The 23819-nt window shown below is 33.0% G+C and overlaps 1 protein-coding gene across 10 annotated transcripts in view; it reads right to left on the reverse strand.

Annotated features, from left to right (window-relative positions):
- DENND1B (DENN domain containing 1B) overlaps positions 1–23819 on the reverse strand; it is a 261096-nt gene that overhangs the window by 148717 nt on the left and 88560 nt on the right. For all 10 annotated transcript variants that reach the window (XM_072831286.1, XM_072831295.1, XM_072831293.1 and 7 more), the window contains 2 exons: positions 13064–13113; positions 10987–11106 (listed from right to left, as the gene is read on the reverse strand). In XM_072831286.1, coding sequence (XP_072687387.1) covers positions 10987–11106; positions 13064–13113 — 170 coding nt within the window. The remainder of the gene's footprint in view (positions 1–10986; positions 11107–13063; positions 13114–23819) is intronic.

Raw genomic sequence — 23819 nt, forward strand, 5'->3', positions numbered from 1 at the left:
TTACTCAAATAATGTGAAACTTTTTTGACCTTAATTCTTCCTTCCTGGACCATTATAAAAATAAAAATTACAATAAATATCTGATAACTCTAAGTTACTACAAAGTGAGATAATCTTTGTCTACACAAGAATTCTTTTTGCCTTGAATGCTTCTCTTTTTTTTAAGTTCTTATTTTAATTCCTGTTAGTTAACATACAGTGTTATATTAGCTTCAGGTGTACAATACAGTAAGTGAAGAGTTCCATACATCACCTGGTGTCATCACAACAAATAAATTCCTTAATCCCCATCGCCAATTTAACCCAACTACCCACCACTCTCCCCTATGGTATCATCAGATTGTTCTTTATAATTAAGAGTCTGTTTCTTGCTTTATCTCTCCCTCTATTTTTTCTCCTTGTTTTGTTTCTTAAATTCCACATATGAGTGAAATCATACGGTATTTGTCTTTGACTTATTTCACTTAGCATTATACTCTCTAGGTCCATCCATGTCATTGCAAATAGAAAGAGTTCATACTTTTTATGGCTGAATAATACTCCATTATTTATTTATATATATAAATATCACATCTTTATCAATTCATCTATTGATGGACATTTGGGCTGACAATACATTGTCTATTGTAAATAATGCTAATATAAACACAGAGGTGTGTGTATATCCAGTTGAATTAGTGTTCTTGTACTCTTTGAGTAAATACCCAGTAGTGCAACTGCTGGATCACATAGTAGTTTTATTTTTGACTTTCTGAGGAATCTCCATACTGTTTTCCACAGTGCTGCACCAGTTTGTAGTCCCACCAACAGTGCAAATACTTTTCTGTGTTCTGGTTTTTTCATCTTTACATTAGTTTTCATTAGTTTTCTTCCCCTCTCCATTTTCTTTCAAATTGTGAAGATTAACTGAAACAATGTTTCACAAAAGCTAATTTATATAAATATAATTTATCTGTAAGATTATTTAACTGTTTTTGAAAATAAAACAAATTGAATTAAATAATATTTAGATTACTTCTCAAAACGTAATAGTTCTTATTTGTGCTAAATATTTTGTTATCTATGTAATCAATGCTATTTTTTATAATCTCCAAGAATACCAATTCTGGCTGAACTTCATCCTGGTACCAGATTACGTTTGTTCTTAATACAGGATATGTTGGATTTTGTTCTTATCTTCATTCTTTTAATCATCAGATTCAACACTCAATTCTATTATGTTTATAGCACTGCTAGACACTATGATGTTTTATAACTACCTCTAATATGATTTCATCTATAAATCAGACTTTAAAAAAAAAAACTATTGCAACAAAGTTGCAATAGAACATGGAACTAGTCAGTTACATGTCCTATGTCTATCTAGGGAGAAGACAGCAGAATCTAAGGGATGACATTCTGTATGTTAAAATAATTGGAAGAACAGGGAATAAAACTTTTTAAACACTAACTATATGTATGAAAACATGCTAGGTACTTTATCTCACTTAATTATTAAAATAATGCCATAATGTGTAATTGACTAAAGTAAAGCAACTTACCCAGGATCAGGGTCACAAAGTTACCAAATGGCAAGCCTGAGATTAGAACTCTTGATCCATCTGACTAAGCAATATTTGCTCAGGTGTTCTCTATAGATAGCCTATCACCCAATGCAGGCATGTAGTTCTATATCTAATCTTTGAATAAACATGTCCAATAACCAGACATTTTCAGGCAGCTAAATAAACTATGACAAAATATATTCTGGCTTAATCTTAAACCAGTCTACTTATAATTTCTGTCCACTGAAGCAAATTCTATCTTCCAAATCTGTTTAACTAATATTCAGAGCATTACTTTTATGCCTTTCAAATTATATTTTGTTCATATGGGCGAATTTCTCAGCAGATAAAGATCTGTTTAACTCTTTTATCTAATATATTGGTAATTCCTTCCAATTGTAGATGTTAGTACTGCTTCTACGTTTATCATTGTGGATAAAAATTTTAAAAAGGACATGGCCCTCAATATAGTACAAGATCCCTCTCAAAATAACATAAGTCTATCTACCAATAATCTAAGTATGATATTTTAACCAATAGAAGGACTCATAACTTCATTATCTATTATCTAGGCAATATTTTTATCTCTACATAATTTGTTCATGAGAGAGAGTGGAAGACTCTAATTTTTACAGCACTGCCTGATACACCAGTGTCATCATGAAGAACTGAGTTTAGTTACACACAACATGCATTTTATAACATATACTGATTCTTGGTGATAACAATTCCTTCTTAAGAATGGAAGTCATTCATATTTTTAAATAAAAACATCATATATCAAAGTGGAGCTATTCTGTAACCTAGTCATGCTCCTAGAAATGTCAGGGAAGCTGGAACATTTTCTGTTGCTAATAAACAATAGCATCTAGAGTAGAGGGTGTAAACTGACTACTTGCACACTATCTCTAGCCCATGGGCATATTTTGTTTGGTCAACACCCCCTTGTTTAATCAAATAAGTTGCCAGCTTCTAAATCTGAGATAATTCCCTTAAAGATCTGGATTTCTTGTTCCTCTTAAAAATCAAAAGAACTGGTCACATATTTTTCACTCTGTACCTAGAGCTGTGTAATGGCTTTTGTCTTTGCATATGGCATGTCCTATCTGAATCACCACACTAACCCCAACTTCTAACTGTCAGACACTTACCCTACATATCTCATTTGAATTCCTTCCTGGTCCCTGTAAGTAATTGCATCCACAATCCTTGATATGAAGCAACTACTCAACAGGAAGTCCTGCTCATTCTTTTATATGACAAAGAAAATGGTTTGGAGTACACAAAGTAGACAATAATTCAAATATTTAACAAGATTCCATTGTAAGTTTTATTTATTTTTTTAAGATTTCATTTATATATGCATGAGAGACAGAGAGAGAGAGGCAGAGACATAGGCAGAGGAAACATCAAGCTCCCTTCGGGGAGCCTGATGTGGAATTCAATCCTAGGACCCCAGGCAAAGGCTCAACCACTGAGCCACCCAGGTGTCCCTACACTGTAAATTTTAAAGACAAAATGTATAGCAAAAATAACATCTATATTATAAATGTTATAGATTTATAAAACATTATAAATTATATAAACTTACCTCACTGGGTAAGAAATGTTATTCTCAGGTTTTTATTTCTGTGGCTTTTTAGATAATTTCAAACAATATATGTTCAAAGCTATTTCTCACTAATATATAAGCCCTTAAACTGATTATCAATAAGTTAAAATATTTTTTCAGGGATCCCTGGGTGGCGCAGCGGTTTGGCGCCTGCCTTTGGCCCAGGGCGCGATCCTGGAGACCCGGGATCGAATCCCACGTCAGGCTTCCGGTGCATGGAGCCTGCTTCTCCCTCTGCCTGTGTCTCTGCCTCTCTCTCTTTCTCTCTCTGTGACTATCATAAATAACTAAAAAAATTAAAAAAAAAAATATTTTTTCACTAAATTTTATAGACTCAAAGACAGTAAAAATTTGTTCTCTTACAACCAACCACAAAAATCCTAGAAAGTTAAAAAACTGTACTCAACATACTATAATGGCTTAATATTTTACCTGAATCTTATAAAACCTGAAAATGTAATTTTCTTAACAAAGAATAATTGACTCTCATAGTCTTACACACATATATAAATGTAAAACATTAAGACCAATTATTTCTTAAGAAGTCAAGAGATTCTTCAAAGTTTAGTTATAAGACTATTTTCTTAATTTTTCATAAAGACATAAAGCAAAACACAGAGTATATATAAAGTCATGAATCCATTTTGTGGCAGTAAGAAGACTTCCCCCCCACACTTGTGCTTCCACTATAGGGCTGATAAAACTTTTACATTCAAAAGTCAAAGGTTAAATAAAGGAAAGGAAATGTTTTTTGTCAAATAAGTAACCACTAACAGTCTAAGTGATCAGCAGGAACCTTAACTTATAGTAATCAAATAAAACTAAGGAAACTGCCTTTCCGTAGAAAAACGTCTAATGTCTAGAGGCTGTTTTTCTGTCTGGAAAATTGACACAAAATGTGTAAAATTGAAACATTCTGCTTCTAAGGGATTTGCCCAAAGGAAGAGTGTGAAAGCTTCAAGTTTGGTATGAGTTAAAGGGGGGAAGGGGAAGGGACTACAAAGGTCCTAAACATCAATCTGTCTTCCTTATTAGGGTATTTCATTTAGAACCATTGGCAACAATTTTATAGTTCTAAAATTATGTGAATCAAATTAGGAAAAAAAAGTTATTTCTTGCATTTTTGTTAGCCTGTGAAAGCAATTCTAAATACAAACAATGGCAAGATTTAAATTAGTAATATCTCAGAATATTTTTGAAATCTTATTTAAAGCTAAAATAGATATGTCATGGAAAGAGCTAAAGCACACAACCTCGGCTGAAAATTCAAAGTTAAACACCAACTTTTGTACCTGATTTTACCTTGTATTAAAATTTTTAACCATCCTTAATGTATCTCATTTTCATTATGACTTTTAAGGACCTGAAATGTTTTAAACTTTTCAATATCAACAAAACTCAAGAGATATTTATATTTTTCATGTACAATTTAAATCATTCAAATACAAAAACTAGAAGGTAATATAAATGAATTTTTTGTTAAGATAACATTCAATCACAATAAGAAAGATAACAAGAGAAATATTAATTTGCATCTAAAAATCTTAAATCATTTAATGAGAATGACCTCTAATTAATTAATCCAGTATTATCTCACAATAGAATACTAGAATATTGCATGATTCAATATAAATGCACTAGTTTTACATGAGACAGCATCATGGGCAAGGTATTATGATTTTTCATATTCAAAAGTCAAAATATATTCCAAGTAAAGATATAAATAACTTATTTTAAAAACTATAATCAGAAAAGAAATTATCTTTGTGCTAAATCTCAACTTTTAAGGAAAAAAACACTGAAATGACCAACTGTCAGCTTGAGCATGTGCAAAAACTCTCAACACTTAAAGAGGATACTATGAAAGCCTTGGAAGTTTTTCCGATTTATAAACTGCTTTACATGCATTCATTCATTTACAAATTGTGACTAAAGCCTACAGTTAATTATTTAGTTTGCTATCCAATAGAAAGATTTGTAAATGTATCTAAACAAGTCATAGAAATGACAGGAGTGAAATACCAAAATTTAAGTAACAGTTAGGTGTTACAAATACAAGTCCTTTATTTTCTTGTTTAAACTTCTCTCAATCATCTAGATTTTCCTTAATAAAAATATTACTTTTGTTATCAGAAAAACATGGATAAAGACATAATTTTCTATGTATTGCTTATGCAAGTATTTTGTCATTTTTCTAAAATTCTAGCCCTAGTAAAGGCTAAACTCTAAATAGCCTTCGAATTAAGGCTAACCTCTAAAAAGCCTTAGAATTAAGGCTAAACTCTAAAAAGCCTTCGAATTAAGGCTGAATTCTAAGACCAGGATACTCCCACAAAACCAAATGCAAACATTACTCCAAAAGTATTGGACACCTAGCTACCAGTTAATACTCAGAATACTAGCATAGGTGAGTCTCTCACAACCCCTGCAAACACCACAGTTCGTAATTAACACACACACACACACACACACACACACACACACACACATACTAGCCTTCAAATGAAGACTTCTCATTGCTCTAACAAATTCTGCGAATAGTTCAGTGGATAATTCTATCTTCCTTCTTTACCTCAGAAAATTACTAGTTAAATTCTATGTCTTGGTTTTATATTGAAACTAAACAAATTTTCTTCCGTTACACCTTCAAAATACAACAGAATTAAACGAGTAGTGTTGGAAGAGAAACAAATAATAGGAAATAAATTACAGATGTAGTAGCATTTCTCCTGCCACCTCACAAACCGTTTCTGCTATGTTAAACATTTTGTGTTGAAATTATGGAAAAACACTAATCTCAGGCTCCACGATGGTGATGGGAAAGTCATTTCAGAAGCAGTATTTTTTTTCTCTTCCAAAGGCCATTCTTTCACACACTGTGACTCCAAATCTCAAGAGCACGGAATGAAACGACCCTTTTCATTCTTAATTCTGCTATACCACCATGATAAACTGACTGCCTTTGAAGTGCCTGTAATAAAACACACTAATAAAATAATCTCCTATCCTGCAAACAGACTATATATTTTACCTGACAAAAGATGATCTGGTTAAATTCCCACTGAGTTTTAATGCACTATTTATAGTTCTAACATCAGAATTTTAGAACACGGAAAAACTGATTAAAATGACTCATTCATCGTAAAAAAAAAAAAGGATAAATGCTGAAGTGCATAAAGTAAAAAAAAATGGAGATCAAAAAAATTGGAGATCTATTCTTCTAGTCTTTTTTATAGGTATAAACAACCCTATATTAATATGTAAATCTTTCTTATTGTTAACTACTTCTTAAAGTAAATACATTTACATACATAAATAAATTATTCTTTACAATGTAAGAACATGCCATAAATATTACTTTGACACTTCTCATAGTTTCACAATATATCATAAACATTTCTCTGAGTTAGAGTCTGTATGAGTACATAATTTTCCATGATAAATAATATTCCATTCTGTTTGTCATTCATTCATTAATTTATTTATTCAACAAATATCTATTAAGAATTCATTATGTGCTAGGCACTATTGTAGGCACTGGGAGAATAATCTATAAGTGAAAAAAAACAGAACATTCTGGTAGGGGGAGGCGGGGCTGCCAGGGGAGACTGGGAAATGTACCATAACATACCTAATCAATTCCTATTGAAGGACATTTATATCCCATTATTTGCTATTATAAACCACGCCATAATAGATAACTTTGTTCACACTTTACTGCTCTCTACTGGGAATATTCCTGAGATTTAAAATTCTAGAACTATAAATAACTGAATCAACGAGTATGAGATTTTAGAAATGTGATAGATATTATTAAATTTCTATTCTAAAGGTTATATCATGGTATAGTCCCACAAACAGTACATGACGTGTCTGTTTCCCCTCATGCTTATTTTGTTTAATTTCATTTCTGCCAATCTTAATGTGTTCATTTCTTTCATCTTTAGTAAGGCTGAGCATCATTCATAGGTGTATATGCTATTTAAATTTCCTCTGTGAATATATTACTCACATGTCTTTCTTATTCTTCAGTTCTGTGTCAGAACTTGTAGCTACTTATCCTGTATCACAGCTATTAATTCTGTTACAGTGGCTATAAATATATTTCTACCAGTTAATTATTGGTATTTTCAATTTTCATATATTTGTCATCAAACAAAATCTTTTATCATTATACAGGCAAAAAAGCCAATCTTTTTGGCCTCAAGATTCAGTGGTAGTAGGCATATAAAGGCACTCATTGGGGATCCCTGGGTGGCTCAGCAGTTCAGCACCTGCCTTTGGCCCAGGGCATGATCCCGGAGTCCCAGAATCAGGTCCCACATGAGGCTTCCAGTATGGAGCCTGCTTCTTCCTCTGCCTGTGTCTCTGCCTCTCTCTCTCTCTCTATGTCTATCATGAATAATAAAATCTTTTAAAAAATAAAAAAAAAATAAAGGCACTCATGACTACAATAATTTTCATTTTTATTTATATATTTTGGGGAAGAGGGGCAGAAAGAGAGAGAATATCCCAAGCAGGCTCTATGCCTAGTGTGGAGCCTGACGTAGGGCTCAATCTCACAACTCTGAGATCATGACCAGAGCCGAAATCAAGAGTCAGATGCTCAATCGATTGAGCCACCCAGGAACTTCTACAGTAATTTTTTAAAATCAACAATGTTTTCTTCCAGTATGTTTAAAGTTTTATCCTCCTTTTCAACAATTATAAAGTTAAATCTAAAGTGGGGGACACCTGATCTGGTTCATAGACAAACCAGGACTCAAAACACCATTATTCCCCTTAATATAGCACTTAAGAGATTTGTTAAAATTATTTTCACAAACATACATTAATTACCTATAGATAGGCATTTACCTATGATAGCTTTCTGAATAAGCTTCTGAATTCCATTATATTTTCATTATCTTTCACTATTAAAACAAAATAGTCTTTAATTTACTGGCTATTCTCAACATAGTACACTGTCTTTCAGGACAAAGATTATGTTATGCCATTAAAATCATGAGATGGCAACTTTTGAAAATTTCCCAGGGAAAAATAAGCTGGAGAAGAGAATTTTCTCATTTTAAGATTCTCCTCTGTTTTTTTCATAAAGCTTTGCTAACTATTTCTTAATCTACCAGAAAGCACTATCACATGACAAAAATAAACAAATATAAAAACAACCTTCTTTAAAAAATATAAAACAACCAATAATGCATACTGTGAAAAGTTTTCCTCATTGGCATATATGATTTTATTTTTTTATTACATTTATACAGTAAAGCCTTATTTCCTGTAGTAAAACTGTCCCAAATTCAAAGAGTACTAAGACACTCAGGTGTTCTTCCACATAAACAAGTTTGATAGCAATAACTTGATTACTGTAACTGTTTTAGAATCTTTCCTACAAATTAATGACCCTGGTTGGAGATATGAATACTGTATCAATCTTTCAGGAATTTAACAAATAGCTTCAGTTCATGTTTGTGCAAATATTTTGAAATAATGTAGGCTTTCCTAAATTTTAACAGAAATTTCTAAGAATGTTTATTCTATAAGCCCATTTTATAGGGACTATTCTGAACATTTAGTACCCATTTGTTAATTTTTAAAAGATTTTATTTATTTGAGAGAGAGAGAGAGAGAGAGAGAAAGCATGTGCATGCACATGCAGAGGCAGAAGGGGAGGGAGGGGGGAGAATCTTAAGCAGCCTTCACACTGAGTGAGGAACCCAACATAGGGCTACATCTCACAACCCATGAGATCACAACCTGAGCCGAAACCAAGAGTCAGACACTTAAGTGACTGAGCTACCTGGGCACCCCACTATTTGCTAATTATCAATAGGTTCAGTATATTCAAAATATTTTAAGAATTAAAAACAAAGACAAAAGTTCATTCTCTTCAATTATGAATATCAGGAACTCATTTTAGAGGCCGCGAGGTAAAGTTGTAAAATGCAGGTTCAAATATTACAGAAAACTGATGTCTATAACTTATTCTCAACTGGGTCAGTAAAAACAACAATAAGAGAAAGATAAAGACTTTGCATGTATGTGTTTGTGCACGGAGGGGGAAGGAGAGGAAGGAGAAAAGCAGGTTAACAATTGTCAATATAGGGGATATATACACAAGAGTTCACTGCAGTAGTCTTAAATTTGGGGGGTAAACTTGACTTTTTTAATGAAAAGATTTAAAAATTCATAGAGAAAAAGTAGAAAGCACCAACAGCTTTGGTCTTTCTATTAGGACAAACATGCCTTGGGCAGAGTGGTAAGGTTCTACTCCCCTTTAAAGTGTAGCTTTTGAACCTTTAGCATTAAACACAACAATAAAAGGAACCCTCCTCCCCATTTTCCATTCTGTCACCTCTACTCTCACTACACAACCAACTGGCTTCATATTATAAGAATCAACCTATAGTTTGAAGCATAATACTCTCCCAGATAAAATCTAAGTTTTAAATTCAGTTATTATCCAAATGAAAAAGTTGCTGCCTAAAGAAAGAATGAAGGAACATCCACATTCTAAGGTAAGCATTTACTTTCAAATAAAAATTGAAAAATCTTGCAGCTCTAACAAACGTTCCGGGTAAATTTATAACCTCAACCTCAACAAACGATATGAATGTAGCTAAACAGCAAATGAATAATTTCATATCAGAGTTTTCTCTGTAATATTTTTTTTTTAAATTTTTATTTATTTATGATAGTCACACAGGGAGAGAGAGAGAGAGAGAGAGGCAGAGACACAGTCAGAGGGAGAAGCAGGCTCCATGCACCGGGAGCCCGATGTGGGACTCGATCCTGGGACTCCAGGATCACGCCCTGGGCCAAAGGCAGGCGCCAAACCGCTGCGCCACCCGGGCTGCCCTCTCTGTAATATTTTAATTATCATATTAAATGTTATTTCTTCTCCTACAAACACTTCTGTATACAGAAGCTAGACTGACCAATATCTATATTATAATCATGGTATAGAATCCTATTTTTATGGAATAGATTTAGATTTCTGATTCATCAAGACATCATAAAGGAAAGCTAACTTTTTAGAGTCCTTCCTTGTCAACAGCCAGCATCTCAAGGCAAATGATGTAAGTGATTGAAGCAGGGCAGGTAGGACTTATGGCAAACTAGTAAATTCATGACACAGCTAAAAACCCACTGCTTAGTTCTGGCATACTGCTGCTACCAAGAAGTGCAAGACCACAATTAGCAAATATTCCCATTTAGCAAAAGAAATTAGAAATTTGAATTTTATGCAAGACTTCACTAAAATTATAAAGTTGGAAACCTCTTTAAAATTTTTTTAAATACCATATGGCCAAATAAAACATATCCAAACATTTTTTTGCCCAGAATCATCAGTTTACAACTTTGCTTTAAAGCAGTAATTCAAAAAAAAAATTCAAAAAAATAAAAAGTAAAAAATAAAAAAATAAAAAAAAAGCAGTAATTCACTTTCAAAAATCCAAATTCTGGCTCAGTGATAAAAAAGAGCATGTATTAATTTAATTGATTTTTTTGCATCCTGTTCAATAGATGAAACATATATATTATTTGGACTCACATCTTAATATTTAATTTTTCAAAAATAAACCCACAAAAACTAATCTTAAAAGAGTCATTCTTTCAAGAAAAAATTTACTTTTACTGGTAAATCTTTAAATCTAATTGATGCTATATATAGAAAATAAAGTTATTTTTCAATTTACTTGGATCTAGAGAAAACAAATTAAGAATATTATATGCATATTTTAAGCATCCTAAGCATAACAAAGTAGAAAAGAAAGACACCATTAATGTATTAATGCATCTAATTTTCTTTTCACTACAAATACTTACCTAAGGATGCACAAGCAAATTTTGCCTCCTGATGTAAGTCTGCAGAATCCAAATCTCTGTTTACTTTCAATGTCTGTCAGTACAAAGGTAAAATGCTGTCCGACTTGATTTTGAGATACTCTAAAATACAGCAATATTATAAAACTTTAATGTGCTTTTTAAATGAGAATTTTCTTAAAGAAAAACAAAGCAAGACTTTATTTACATGTGTCATTGGTTTCACCTTCCCAATCCATTGGTTCTCAAATCTAGAACTAAGTTCTAAAACTAAAATGAGTGTGAAATGTGTAAACTAAGTCATGAGTCAAATATCACAGTAAGTTTTAACTCCCTCCAGGCTGAGCAATTAGGCATATACTAACCCGTTAATAGAGAATCATAACGTACTTCACTGTAAGTTTGCACATGCCTAAAAGTACTTCTAAAATATTTCATAAATCTGAAAATAGTATTACCGAGACTGTAGAAGTGAGAAGCAAGACATGATGACTGATTCTGTTCAACTCCAGTCTCTCTCATTGTGATTATTTTAAGACTGCTTAGACAGCAAATCAGGCTGCTTTAGCATCCAATGGCAGCCACCAGCACCTCTGTTTAATTGTTGCTTCTGGTGACATTCTCACCCAGTAGAGTTCCATAAAAATTACTATTAGCATTTTTCAGCATTCTCTTCTAGAGCTGCCTATATACTAAACACAGATTTCCAAGTACAAAATAAGAATACAGGTTCCACAGAAAAGCTTACTACCAAGAACTTTTTAGCTAATTGTTGACCTAGGTATCACAGTATCATGGTAGGAATCACACCACAGTGTAAGGTGCGCTATAAATCATTATACTGGATCCTTATCACCATTTAAAATACATAAAGACATTTCTTGTTACTATCATCTTGCCATTAGATAACCATAACTGAACATCTGCTTCCTGGTCTCAAGATAAAATATCCATGGCACCTAAATTTTGGTTCTAAAACAGGCACCAGAATTATGTAATTCCTTTACTACCACTGTGCCAACACTACCAACTATTTCCAACTGTCAGGAAACAGTGCATTTCAAATGCTGAACACTTAACAAATACAGATTTAAATGGATAGTTTTGAAAAATTTTTTGCAAACTTCAAGAACAACCTCTAGTTCCTGATGTGCCCTCTAGAGCCTGATGTTCACAATATATTTTCCAAGGCTTTTCTTCCTGTATTTTATCTTTGCTATTAAATTGAAAATTCTAACTTTAACAAGCACAACTGATGCCCCAGAAAGGAGGTATAAAAAGGGGTATCATTCATCAGCAATACTTACTAGTATCAATTAGCCCATCATTCAGAAGGCATTATCTTTAACATTGTAAAATTTCAGATTTTTACTAATCTTTACTTAAGCCAAATATTTTCCAAAAATAAATTTTGTTTTAAAACCCTTCATACCATACTCTTAAAAAAACTGATAATAGGGTATGAAAATCACATGAAAAACAATAAATGATCTGTTTTTATGCTTAAAGGCCTATATATTCTGTGAAACTCCAACTACACACAGGTAATACTCTATTCATTCAGTATTTGTTCAGTAAAATACAAACATAATGAGATTTTCAAAACCGCTGGGAGGATTTCCCTGCAGCCTTCCATAATATTACACTATTTCTATACAGCTATTCTTGGGAGACAACTACCCATGAGTTTTACAATATCACACAGATGGTCTTTTCAATTAGGGTGAAGTGAGATAGAAACCATGATATATACATCTAATTTTAAAAGACACAATACAAAGGCTCTGATTAGTAATATTTTTTTCTGCAGGTGCTTACAATATGTACCTGAAGAACAAAAGGAAGAAATGGAACCTTAGGACTTCTCCTAACTGGCCACAGTGGAAAAAACAAAGGATACAATGATGTAAGAAGGCTTTTTCCTTCCAAATATTATTTAATTTTGAAACTCAGGTCCTTTTGTTGTTATTGTTAGAAGCAGAGAAGAGAATGTACATTCCTTTTTATTAAAAAACACAGGAGACAATTTTAAAATGCTAAGATGAGCTGAAGTTACTGTGAATGATGGCTGATACAGTACCTTTCAATGTCAAAGGGGAAACAGAACTTGGGCACACTCTGTAGTACTTCCTGCAAATGCAAATTAAAAAGAAAAAAGCTTTAGAATATTTTTAAAAATGCAGTTAAAACTTTTTTTTGAGACCTTTTCTAAGGGGAGAAAAAAAGTTTGTTTTTTGTTTTTTCTTAAGAAAAATAGCACAGGTTCCTAGACTAAAATAATTGATTATTAAAAAGGAATTAAGTTGGTGCTTTGGCAGATTGCACTGACAATGCCACGGAAGCCCCAGGAGGGAAAGGCCTGGCCTGAAGGGTATTAACACCCTTCACATCCCCGCTGGGATTCCCTTCAACAAGGCCATATGGATTTTACAAGAAGCACCGCACCATATGGGTAAGCTACGTCTGCTGCTACTTGTACCGCAGACTAGCCACAGGGACTTCTGACAGATCCTGGCTCAAAAATATAAATGTTGTTTCAATTAAAATGCAGGCAGAGAAAAGGGAATGAAGTTGGCAGCAGCATGAATTACTGAGAGGTATAACAACTCTACATGTCCCATAGTAAAACGGTTAAAAAAAAAAAAAAGACTTTCTATAGCTAAAGAAACATTTTTGTATGTTTCAACTTTAGGTAAATTCAACAACAGTAACGCTAAGTTTATCTCAAATAACATGTCTCTAAAAAAATGTGTATCTAAAAATAAGCCTTTAAACGTAAAACAATATAGCTTCTATTCCGTGCACTTTCGTTTATGAGTTGCTTAATATGAAAATTATGTTTTAATTAAACATAGAAAATAATCTGCAGTGATTTTATAGCCATTATAAAATAATTTTAAAAGCTTTTAGAAATCACACATCTTATAATTATAACAAAATATGAATACCTGTCAGATACTTGGCAAAAAATACAAAAATATTTATTTTGTTATATATGAAAACAACATTAACTCTGATTCTAAAAGTTAAGTTTTAGAATTGAAGATAATATCATATTATAAGTTCAAAACTAGGTAATTTTACAAGACAAAGCAGAGATTTATGAAAATGTTTCCTATTAAAAAGAAAAAAGAGCAAATATCTTAATGCTGTAGTCACCCCCACCAAAAAATACTACCTCTTTACCAATAAAACTTACATCCAGAGAAACCATTAATACCTGCATATTTAAGCCTTCTACAGAATCATGGTATTGAATGTTTTAACGTAAAATTTATCATGTTCTTTTAAAATGTAGACTGCAATAAGGTATTAACTAATAATAAAACATTGTAAAATTCCAAAGCTAATACCTAAGAAAGCTTCAAGACCTTAAAACATTGAAGCAGAAAGAAAAGCAGCATGTAAAAGAAGCAATCCTTCTATCTTTAAAGCAGAGTACCCTGGTTTGCTTATGAACACGTAACTGAACACTGAAAACAGTTCACTACAAATAAGAACAGTTCATCTGTCCATTGCTAATCTTTATCTTGTGTTACAAAATGTGAAGCTATTTACCATATTTATGACACATATGAACCCCCCCTGCAAAGTGGGTCATATAATTTTTGTAACAATAGATATATATTCAAACCTCATTGCCTATTTCTAAATATACCCAAATTAGTAATATATTTCACAGCAATTTTAAGACTCAAATTAAGAAGAATGTTTCCCAGTTAGTTGCTCAATCTTTCACACCCTCCCCCTCCCTTCTTCCACAAGCAACACACATGCACACACTTCTGCAAAACAGCCTCAGCTCGCTTCCCAACTGGCAGAAGCATCCCTCAGGGGACAAGTCTTTAAACCTCCGCACTCTTTAAAATTCAACCAGCCAGCAGGTCTATAGACTAGTGTATAAACAGTATAGACAAAAAAATCCTCTCTCAGCTTATGTCAGTGACAAAGCAGCTCAGCAGTTGACTGTTTCTCCCCTGACAGTATAAGCTGGGTTTACACAGATCAATAGCTGAAAGTCCTACCTAGCTCCCAGGGCTCGGTTTTCTTCCTTAATTACAGGTGCTATTCAAACTGAAGTTAAAAAAGAAAAGAGAAAGAGAGAGAGGTTGAAGGGAGAATAAGATACATGCAAATAGTTGTTGGGTTTTTTTTTTTATTCTTTTAGCAATAATGTTAATTGAAAATGTACTTTTATATGTATTGGAATTGTCCATAAAGTCTGACGTTTCCATCATAAAGTGTTTTTGGTATCATACACACATGCACAGTAGATTGGGATCCACAGATTATGTGAAAGATTTAAGATAAAATTCTTCAAAAGTTATGTTTCTCTGTTTACTTCAGGCTTTTGTTTCCAGGAAATACTTAATTTCCTCAGCCAAGAAAAGTTATTTGAAATTTCCAAACCATCTTAATTCTCTAAAATATTTTATGTTTATACAAAAATAAATACACTGATGAAAATGTCAAATGTTAAAAATAGTAATGACAAAAAGAATGAAATAGAATATACATCAATAGCAAAATACAAAGGGCATGATACACATATATCTATATACATATTCCCTAAAAACAACACATCTACCTTCATATGAATGACTGGAAATAAGGACTGGTGAAAATCTATATGTTGGGGTGTGGGTTTTTTGGTACCATATCCCAGATCTGTATTAATAATTTTTATGGTCAAACTGAGCTCATAAAAGAGAGCAAACTGCCAGTGTTAGAAGGGTTTATTAACGCTTTATCCCATGAGGCTACTGTTCAGCATTATAAATTGATCAAATAAAAGGGAAAAAAGCATTTAGAATCTACTTTCTGAAAAAAACTAAAATATACAGAATTTACCTCCTAATTAAAGCTCAACAACTACAAAGGTCTTAGAATTTCTTGGAGAAAAATCTAAAATGAAATGAGACATGTCATTACTGACACCAGTAACTGTTTTTTTTCCTCTGTCTCAACTACTTCTTCCCCTACCCTATATTGAAACACTAATGTTCTCTAAGGTTCCATATACTCCTCTCTTCCATGCCAATAAAGTGTATCTATTTGCCCTAGGTGATTTTGTTTACATTCACAGTTTCGGTTACAGCTACCAAATCTTAGTCTTACACAGTTATTTCTGACTCCAGAATATATATCTAACTACTCTTCAGTATCATGTTCCCTGACACCTCAAATTCAGAACTGAAATATTTTAGTTGTAGCCCTTATCACCTAGAAGAGCTGCACCATCTACCCAGTTCCCCAAACCAAAACATGATGTTTGCCTCAACTCCTCCCTTTTCCTAACTCCCATATACAATCACTCATCAAGTCCTCTTAATTTAACTTCATAACTATCTCATTCCAGAAGTTCTCAATGGGAAGGCAGTAAGAACTACAAGGAAGATAAGAAGATGTAAGAATCACCAGGGAGGGCTTTCCAAGATACATTTGATTGCCTATACTACAGACCCTTAAGGGTCTTGATTCAATTTGAATACCATCCGTAATTAAGGAGTAAGACTAACTGTATCAGTTAAGGGTGCCTAATATATAAGGAATAGTTACTCTCTCATTGCAAGAAGTGACAAGATTTGTTCAGGGACTGATTAATTTAATATCCTCTTTGAGGACTCCAGAATCTTCTGTCCTTTCCACTTTGCTCTCCTGCGTTTGTGTATTTCTCCTCAGCTACTTTACTTCATGGTCACAAAATAAGCTGCCAGAGTTCAGCACACCGCATGAAGACACAGCAGTGTCCAGTGAAAGAAGGATTTCTTTCTGTTACTTCTTTTTATCAGTGAGGAAACCTTTCCCATAAGTGCCCCTCCCCACTCCTGGCTGACTTTCCCATTATGTTTAATTAGCCAGAAGGTCACAGCCACTCCTAAACTAATCACTGGCAAGGGAAATGGTTACCTAGGCTTACTTAGCCAGCCTTACACTACTTATAGGAAAAGTCAAAATTCAACCTATTCATTTTCTGCTACCCATGACACATGTAATTTTATAATAAAGAAGCTGACCATATTTTCTTAAGATTCCTCACAATAATTTTAATCATATAATTAAATTTATACTAAAGTTCTCAGGAAAAATGTAACACAATATAAGAATATCCATATTTTATTCATTTCAGTAAAACTTTCAGAACCATTTTGTAGCAATAAGGGGATTGTCAATTCTAATCTAATTATAATAAAGGCCATCAATTTCTAAAAAGGTGGCTACTTAATTTTGAATATTGTCTCCCAAATAAGTGAAAATTAATTAATACTATAAATTCAACCTGTTTGTGCTTTATACGGGGGAATCAACGTTTTTTTCTCAAAGAACATGCACTAAGCTGCTTGGTCACAAGCCGGCTGCATGGTGCAGAACGGAGATTCCTATACTGCACACTAAGATGTTTCAGGCACCACAGCAAACTCACAGGGGCACTGCAAGATGCTTTAAAATTTCAAGGGAAATACAACTATACTAATAGGGTGATTAAATCAGATGTCATTTTATTGAAAGGTAGGATTATATTAATCTGGTAAGTTACACGTCTAGCCTCTTTAGACATCATCATCTCATTTTTAAATAAGATTTTTTTTAAAAAAACTTAGAGCATGTATTTTAAACTTAAAGCCAAGAATAGCTATCAGAATAATGGAGCCTGCTGAGGAATGCTTCTCTGGGTATTTATTTTTATGTATTATTTCAATTCGAAATAAATTTCTCTTTCATCATTCCTCCTTAAATTAGGGAAAGTACTATAAGTAAGAAATCATTCTGCCAGTAAAACTACTTAGACTGTGAACTCTGATCAAATTATTCTTCACTTTCAAAAATTAAAAATGAATTTTTATTGTTGAAAGATTTAAATAACTGCCGAGAAGCAAATATATTCTGCTATAAAGAGAACTGTGCTGTTTGAAACATAAATTTCAAGGATTTTGGTTCTTTGTATTAGTTTCAGAAGGATGAGGAGACCTCTGTAGTCTACAGTCACTTTCCTCGAACCCTCTGCCAATGACAAAGCCTAGATTTGAAGCTGGGCAGAGTGAGATAGGTGTTTGCTTGGTCAATAAAAGGTGTAATAGATTTCCCTCATTAATTTAAGAGTAATGTGCAAAAGCCAAAAAAAGGAAATTAAACATATACATGGAAATAGGTATCCAAAGTTTCTTTGTCAAAAATTCTACTAAAAACTGCCTTCAAACTTTTATACCTAGGTTAACTTTAACTTTTCATCAAGGATTTGAATAACAATTATCCAACTCTATCTAAGAAAAAGCCATTTAGGAAGACTCTCTTTGTTTTCTAATAACCATATAACCTCCTACCCTTTTCAGACCAATACCTCTTTGCTTCATTCACCTTATTGTAACTAATAACATTTTCTAGATCGAAGGAAATACATAGTAAAATAGCATATTTCCTATAAAATGTATTTTCATTTACCGATACTAAAGTATTTAAAACTGAATGTCAATCATTTAAATCAAGATAAGCATAATTAAGTAGGAAAATACTTCAATTCTTAGAAAGAAAACAAAAACAAAAAAAAAAAACAAGTTTTACCTTAGTCAACTACCATGACTTTCACCCCAGAGCTGGATGTTGTGCAGGAAAAAGGAAATATGATTCTTGATATTCATAACTAGGGAGACTAAAGACTAGATTGTTACAAAATAGATGCATGCATACACGTACACTGGCACACACATATTAGATGGAAACTCCCAGTGGTCAAGTGCACAATGCTCCAGAGTCAAGCAGTTAATATTCAAATTCTGGTTCTGCAAGATATTGACTATGTGCTCTATTTACCTCCTCTAGAAAATGGGCAAAAGTTATCTATCTTGTAGGACTGTGGATGGAGGGGAGGGGAATTTATAGGAGGATTATGTGAGAAATCCACATAAATGATTAGACACTGTCAGGCATATAAAAACCTCCTAACAACTGTTAGCTCTTTTATTAATTAGTTTCTTGTTTAAGAATTCTCAAACATCATATGAATTCCAATGAAGATACTTATTTACACAACAAATATTTACTGAATAACTAAAACATTAAAGGTCCTGGGTTCAATGGCCTATGCCAAAACATTAGCATACTGAGACATAAAACGATGAAAAGTATTATACTGAATAATTTATCTGCCTCCTATGAAGATTTTTCATATATTTAATATAGGTGCATATGGATATAGATATACATGTAGATATAGATTTGAATGTATCCTATTTCTATTTAATCAAACACAATACAAGCAGATTCTATTAATCCTGTAAGTCATACTATATTCATATCTCACGATTTCAATAGGTATAGGACTTACTTTGGGCTGTGATATTTGATACTTATTTTAAATTAAAACTATCTTCTCATGAATAAATAAAATCTAAAAAAAAAGGGGGGATCCCCCGAGTGGCTCAGAGGTTTGGTGCCTGCCTTCAGACCAGGGGGTGATCCTGGAGTCCCAGGATTGAGTCCCACATCAGGTTTCCTGCAGAGAGCCTGCTTCTCCTCTATGTTTCTGCCTCTCTCTCTCTCTCTTTTTCTCCCTCTCTCATGAATAAATAAATAAAATCTAAAAAAAAATAAACAAACTATCAAAAAATCTTGCCAACAGACATTTTTAATTTAAGGAGGATTTATTAATAAAATTCATTTTTCATGTACTTATTTATCAATCCACACAATGAAGATTGATTACCAATTCTAAATAGGGTACTAACCAGGAATAAAACTATCTCTTGCTTTCTTCTATAGCCTCAAATTAAGCCTTTCCCTTCAACTGTCCTGGCAAAGATATTATTAAAGGTACGCTTAGAAAACATATCCTCTCTTTCTCTCATTGCCCTGTAATAGTGTTATCTCTCTTTGTTCTTTGTTAATCTTTAATTTATATTTTTCCTCATTCTGTAGGCTGCCAGACTCTTGATTCATATTTTTCTGTTATTCTTCATATCTAGGCCATGTGCAGATAATCCTTCTGTCGTGATATTCATGACATATTCTCCATTCACTGTGTAGGTCACACATTAGAGAACAGATTTTTGTATTACAAATGACAAACAGAGATATGATATGTTCCAGAGCAGTAAATTATAATTATCCTTTTTTTCTGGTCCTGCCTTGAACCTAGTTCAGAACTATGCTTGAACTGCTAATTTTCCCCAGATAGCGAATCTTGTGACACGCCAGATGGGAATCTTGTCATTTGTCTGAAGCTTTAAGAAAGAATAGAATATTAGTTTTAAAGCATAAATCAGGGACTATATACTTTAAGATATTGGGGAAAACATACCATTAGATGGGTATATATTCTGGGAGCAATGGTATATTTATTTCTCTATGCCTTGAAAGTCCTTGGAGTCTACAAATCATCTAGCAGAAATGCAAATTATAGTATATTCTAAAAGTTTGGAAAAACCATAGTTGATTGTCTATTTAGCTATTTGGAGACTTTGGAAGAATTAAATTATAATTACACAATTATAAAATACAAACTGTTCTATGAAGACCACTTACTTAAAATGGTATAAAGTCTAACTAGTACTCATATACTGACAAACTCAATGTGAATTTAATTTTTATCAATTATCAATATTGTTATATATTTTTTATCAATTATCAATATTGTTATATATGTTCTTTTACCAAATATTTAATGTGCAAATAGCAGTCACAGACAATCACACTGTAATGTAATAAGAGTACTAGAAGGAAAAGTGAAGAATACCAGGAAGTCTAGAAGACAGATGTGTAAAGCAAATTTAGAAGTGGTGCTTCTGGAAAAGTGTAGTGGAAGTCCCAAGGGAAGAAATCCTACCTAAGTAGAGAAATGAAGGGAGAATGAGAAATTGGCCAGGCCATTGAATGAGAAGAGGGAAGTAGAGAAGATATAAAAATAGTCTTCCCTCATAGGAAAGAAAATAGACAAAAGTCTGGAAATGAGAAAGAACAAGTATAAAGTTTAGAAAAATGATAAGAGAATGTAGTTTGAAAAATAATCAAGGGGCTGAATACATAAGGTCTTTAAGCTAACTAAGAAGTCTGGGCTTGATGCAAAGAGTAGGGAAATCATTCTTCTTGGTTTGCCTACAGCACTTCACATTTATCTTTTAAGAAATTTATCAATAGCATCCCCTTTTACTCTCAAACTTATCCAAGTCATAATTTATTGCAACAGAAATGATAGCAGTGAAAGCCTGGGGCTGTTGGGTGGCATAAGGGACACAGTGAGTACCCAGAAAGCAGCAAGAAGGGACTTCCTGCAGTGGAAAAAAAAAGTCTGTATCTTCAAAGGAATGTGGGTTACATGGGTGTATGCCTCTGTCAAAACTCATTTCATTGCACATCTGAGACCTGCATTGTACCATATATAAATTATTGGTCAAAAAAAACCCCTGATAAATAAGTATTTCAGTTGGTCAATAAATCATGGTTCACCCTATCTAAGAGAAATAGGGAAGCTTTGAAGAGCTGAAAGCAAAGAAGGGATCTGACTGGGCTTGAATTTTAGAGAGATCATTCTGGCTACTCCATGTAGAATAAATTTTAAAAGGACAAGACTGAAGACTAGGAAATCAGAAAGCTTCTGCAATAATCAAGGTGAGTGGTGGTAGCCTGAAGTAAAACAGTAACATCAAGAATGCAGAGAAGGGCACAAAATTAAGATATATGTATGGAAGTAAAGATGAGACATCAGGAAGTAGCTGGATAAACTGGTGCTCTAGGAGAAAACTGAGCCTAGATAAAGAAAGGGAATGGCACTGAGGAAAACATATGGAGAAGAGCTATGACTGTTTTATTCTCCAACATTAGGAAAGATCAATATTATTCTTCATATTTTTATATTCCCCTCAACAAATACTCCATTATATCCCTAGGTTATAAAAACAATGAATTTTCTCATACGATGATGAAAACATATGTCTTTGTTTTCTTAATGATTTGTTTCAAGATACAGGTTATTGGGTGTTCAACCACTTCTAACATTATAATCAACAGATGTCATTCATCAGCAACCCGGGATCAATGAAAGTAGTAGAAAATCAAAAAGTCTTAGTGGTTACAATTAGCAGGATCAATGGAAGCAAATGAATGTCTAAAATCTTTGGGGCTTATTCAACTTTGGAGTTCCTCTCATGCCTACTAACCAGTGCCTGGCACATCACTCATGCTTTGAAAAAAAAATTGTTGAACTCATGTCAAATTACACTGTTCTAGCATACATAATCAGAATAAACTTGCCTTCATAGTTCAAGGAAATGGGACTTAACAGTCTACATGTTTTCTTATTTCTTATTTATTTTCCTAAGTAAATATATAATAAAATAATTGCTGGGGCACCTGAGTGGCTGAGTTGGTTAAGCATCTGACTCTTCATCTCAGCTTAAGTCTTGATCTCAGCTCAGATCTTGATCTCAGGGTTGTGAGTTCAAGCCCCACATTGGGCTTTAACATTATTAATTGATAATAATAATAATATAATAATAATAGCTTACTCTATGCCAGGTTCTGACCTAAGCCCTTTACATCTACTACCTCATTTAATCCTTATAATTTGTTTTGTTTTTTATATGTGGGGGGAAAAAAAAAGAAGTCAAAGAGACAAAGTAACTTGTCCAAAGCCACACAGCTAGCAAATGTTAGAGTCAGGCCATGAACTCATAGGCTAAGGCTTCTAACCATTATTCTCCATTCTATGTATTTTTTTTTCCACTTTGTTTTCATGAAGGTTCCAACATATAACCAGCAGATGCCTAAAGCTGATGCCCACTTAGTCTCTAGATGGTGGCTATTTCCCATAATAAAAGCTAAAATTATACAATTAATATTTCAAAACCAAAGTTCAACCTGGTATATGAAAAAATAATAAAAGAGGCCAGGACATGGAGGAATCATGAGGAGAAAAGTGAGATAATAAGTAATTACAAAATGAGTCTTACCTGCCCTAGGTTGTTCTATTCCCTCAAAATTAATTTCTGAGGCAAAAAAAAAAATGCTGCTTATGTCTATGCTTATTACTACTGAGAAAATTAGATTTACAGTAAAAGTATATTTCTAACTCCTTTCAAATAACAGACTTATAAAGAAGGGCTTAAGTTGATTCTCACAGAGGAATAAAATGCCAAGTAAATTTGAAGCATATTATTTAAAATCTGAAAAAAAAATGTGTCACATAACAGAACAAGGACCATACCAGAATAAGTAAATAATACTAGAGTAACAAAAGCAAGATGACGTTAAACAAGGTTAATAATAACAGAGGGAGTTAGGGTTGAGAGAGTATGTATTTATCCTAGGCTCAAAAATGAAGATTTGTAGATAGGTCAAAGCTGTCTGTATATGGTGGTCAGATGGACAAGCAAAACTGTAACTCAGATACTGAACACCCTCAGGTTAGTTACACCTTTAGCCATTCTATTAGTTTGCTAGATTTTTTATCCCTTTCAATCTAAAGCAAGAGCTAAATTCTTAGTACTGAATATAAAACCTTATTCAGATACAGTCAACAGGCAGGACTCCTAGAACTCTGAATTTATACGTGTATTTTTTAGGTTATCTTAAATTACCCAAGATTTTTCTTTTATAAAAAATGTACATGCCCGTAATTTTTAATATGTCAAACTACAATTAAACTTGAAGTCATAGTGGGTTTTTTTTAATGAATATTTCTTGAAATTCTAAATAGAAATACTGTGAGCTATTATTTTGCAAACTTACTCTACCGCACCCATTATAGAATATCCACCTCTTAGAATAAAAATTTAGTTCACACTCCCTGCTGACGTAATCTCTGGCCTCTTGGTGAGATTATAAGTAAAGGTGCCAATTTTGGT

This window comes from Canis lupus, chromosome 6 (assembly GCF_048164855.1).
Source record: "Canis lupus baileyi chromosome 6, mCanLup2.hap1, whole genome shotgun sequence".
NCBI lineage: Eukaryota > Metazoa > Chordata > Mammalia > Carnivora > Canidae > Canis > Canis lupus.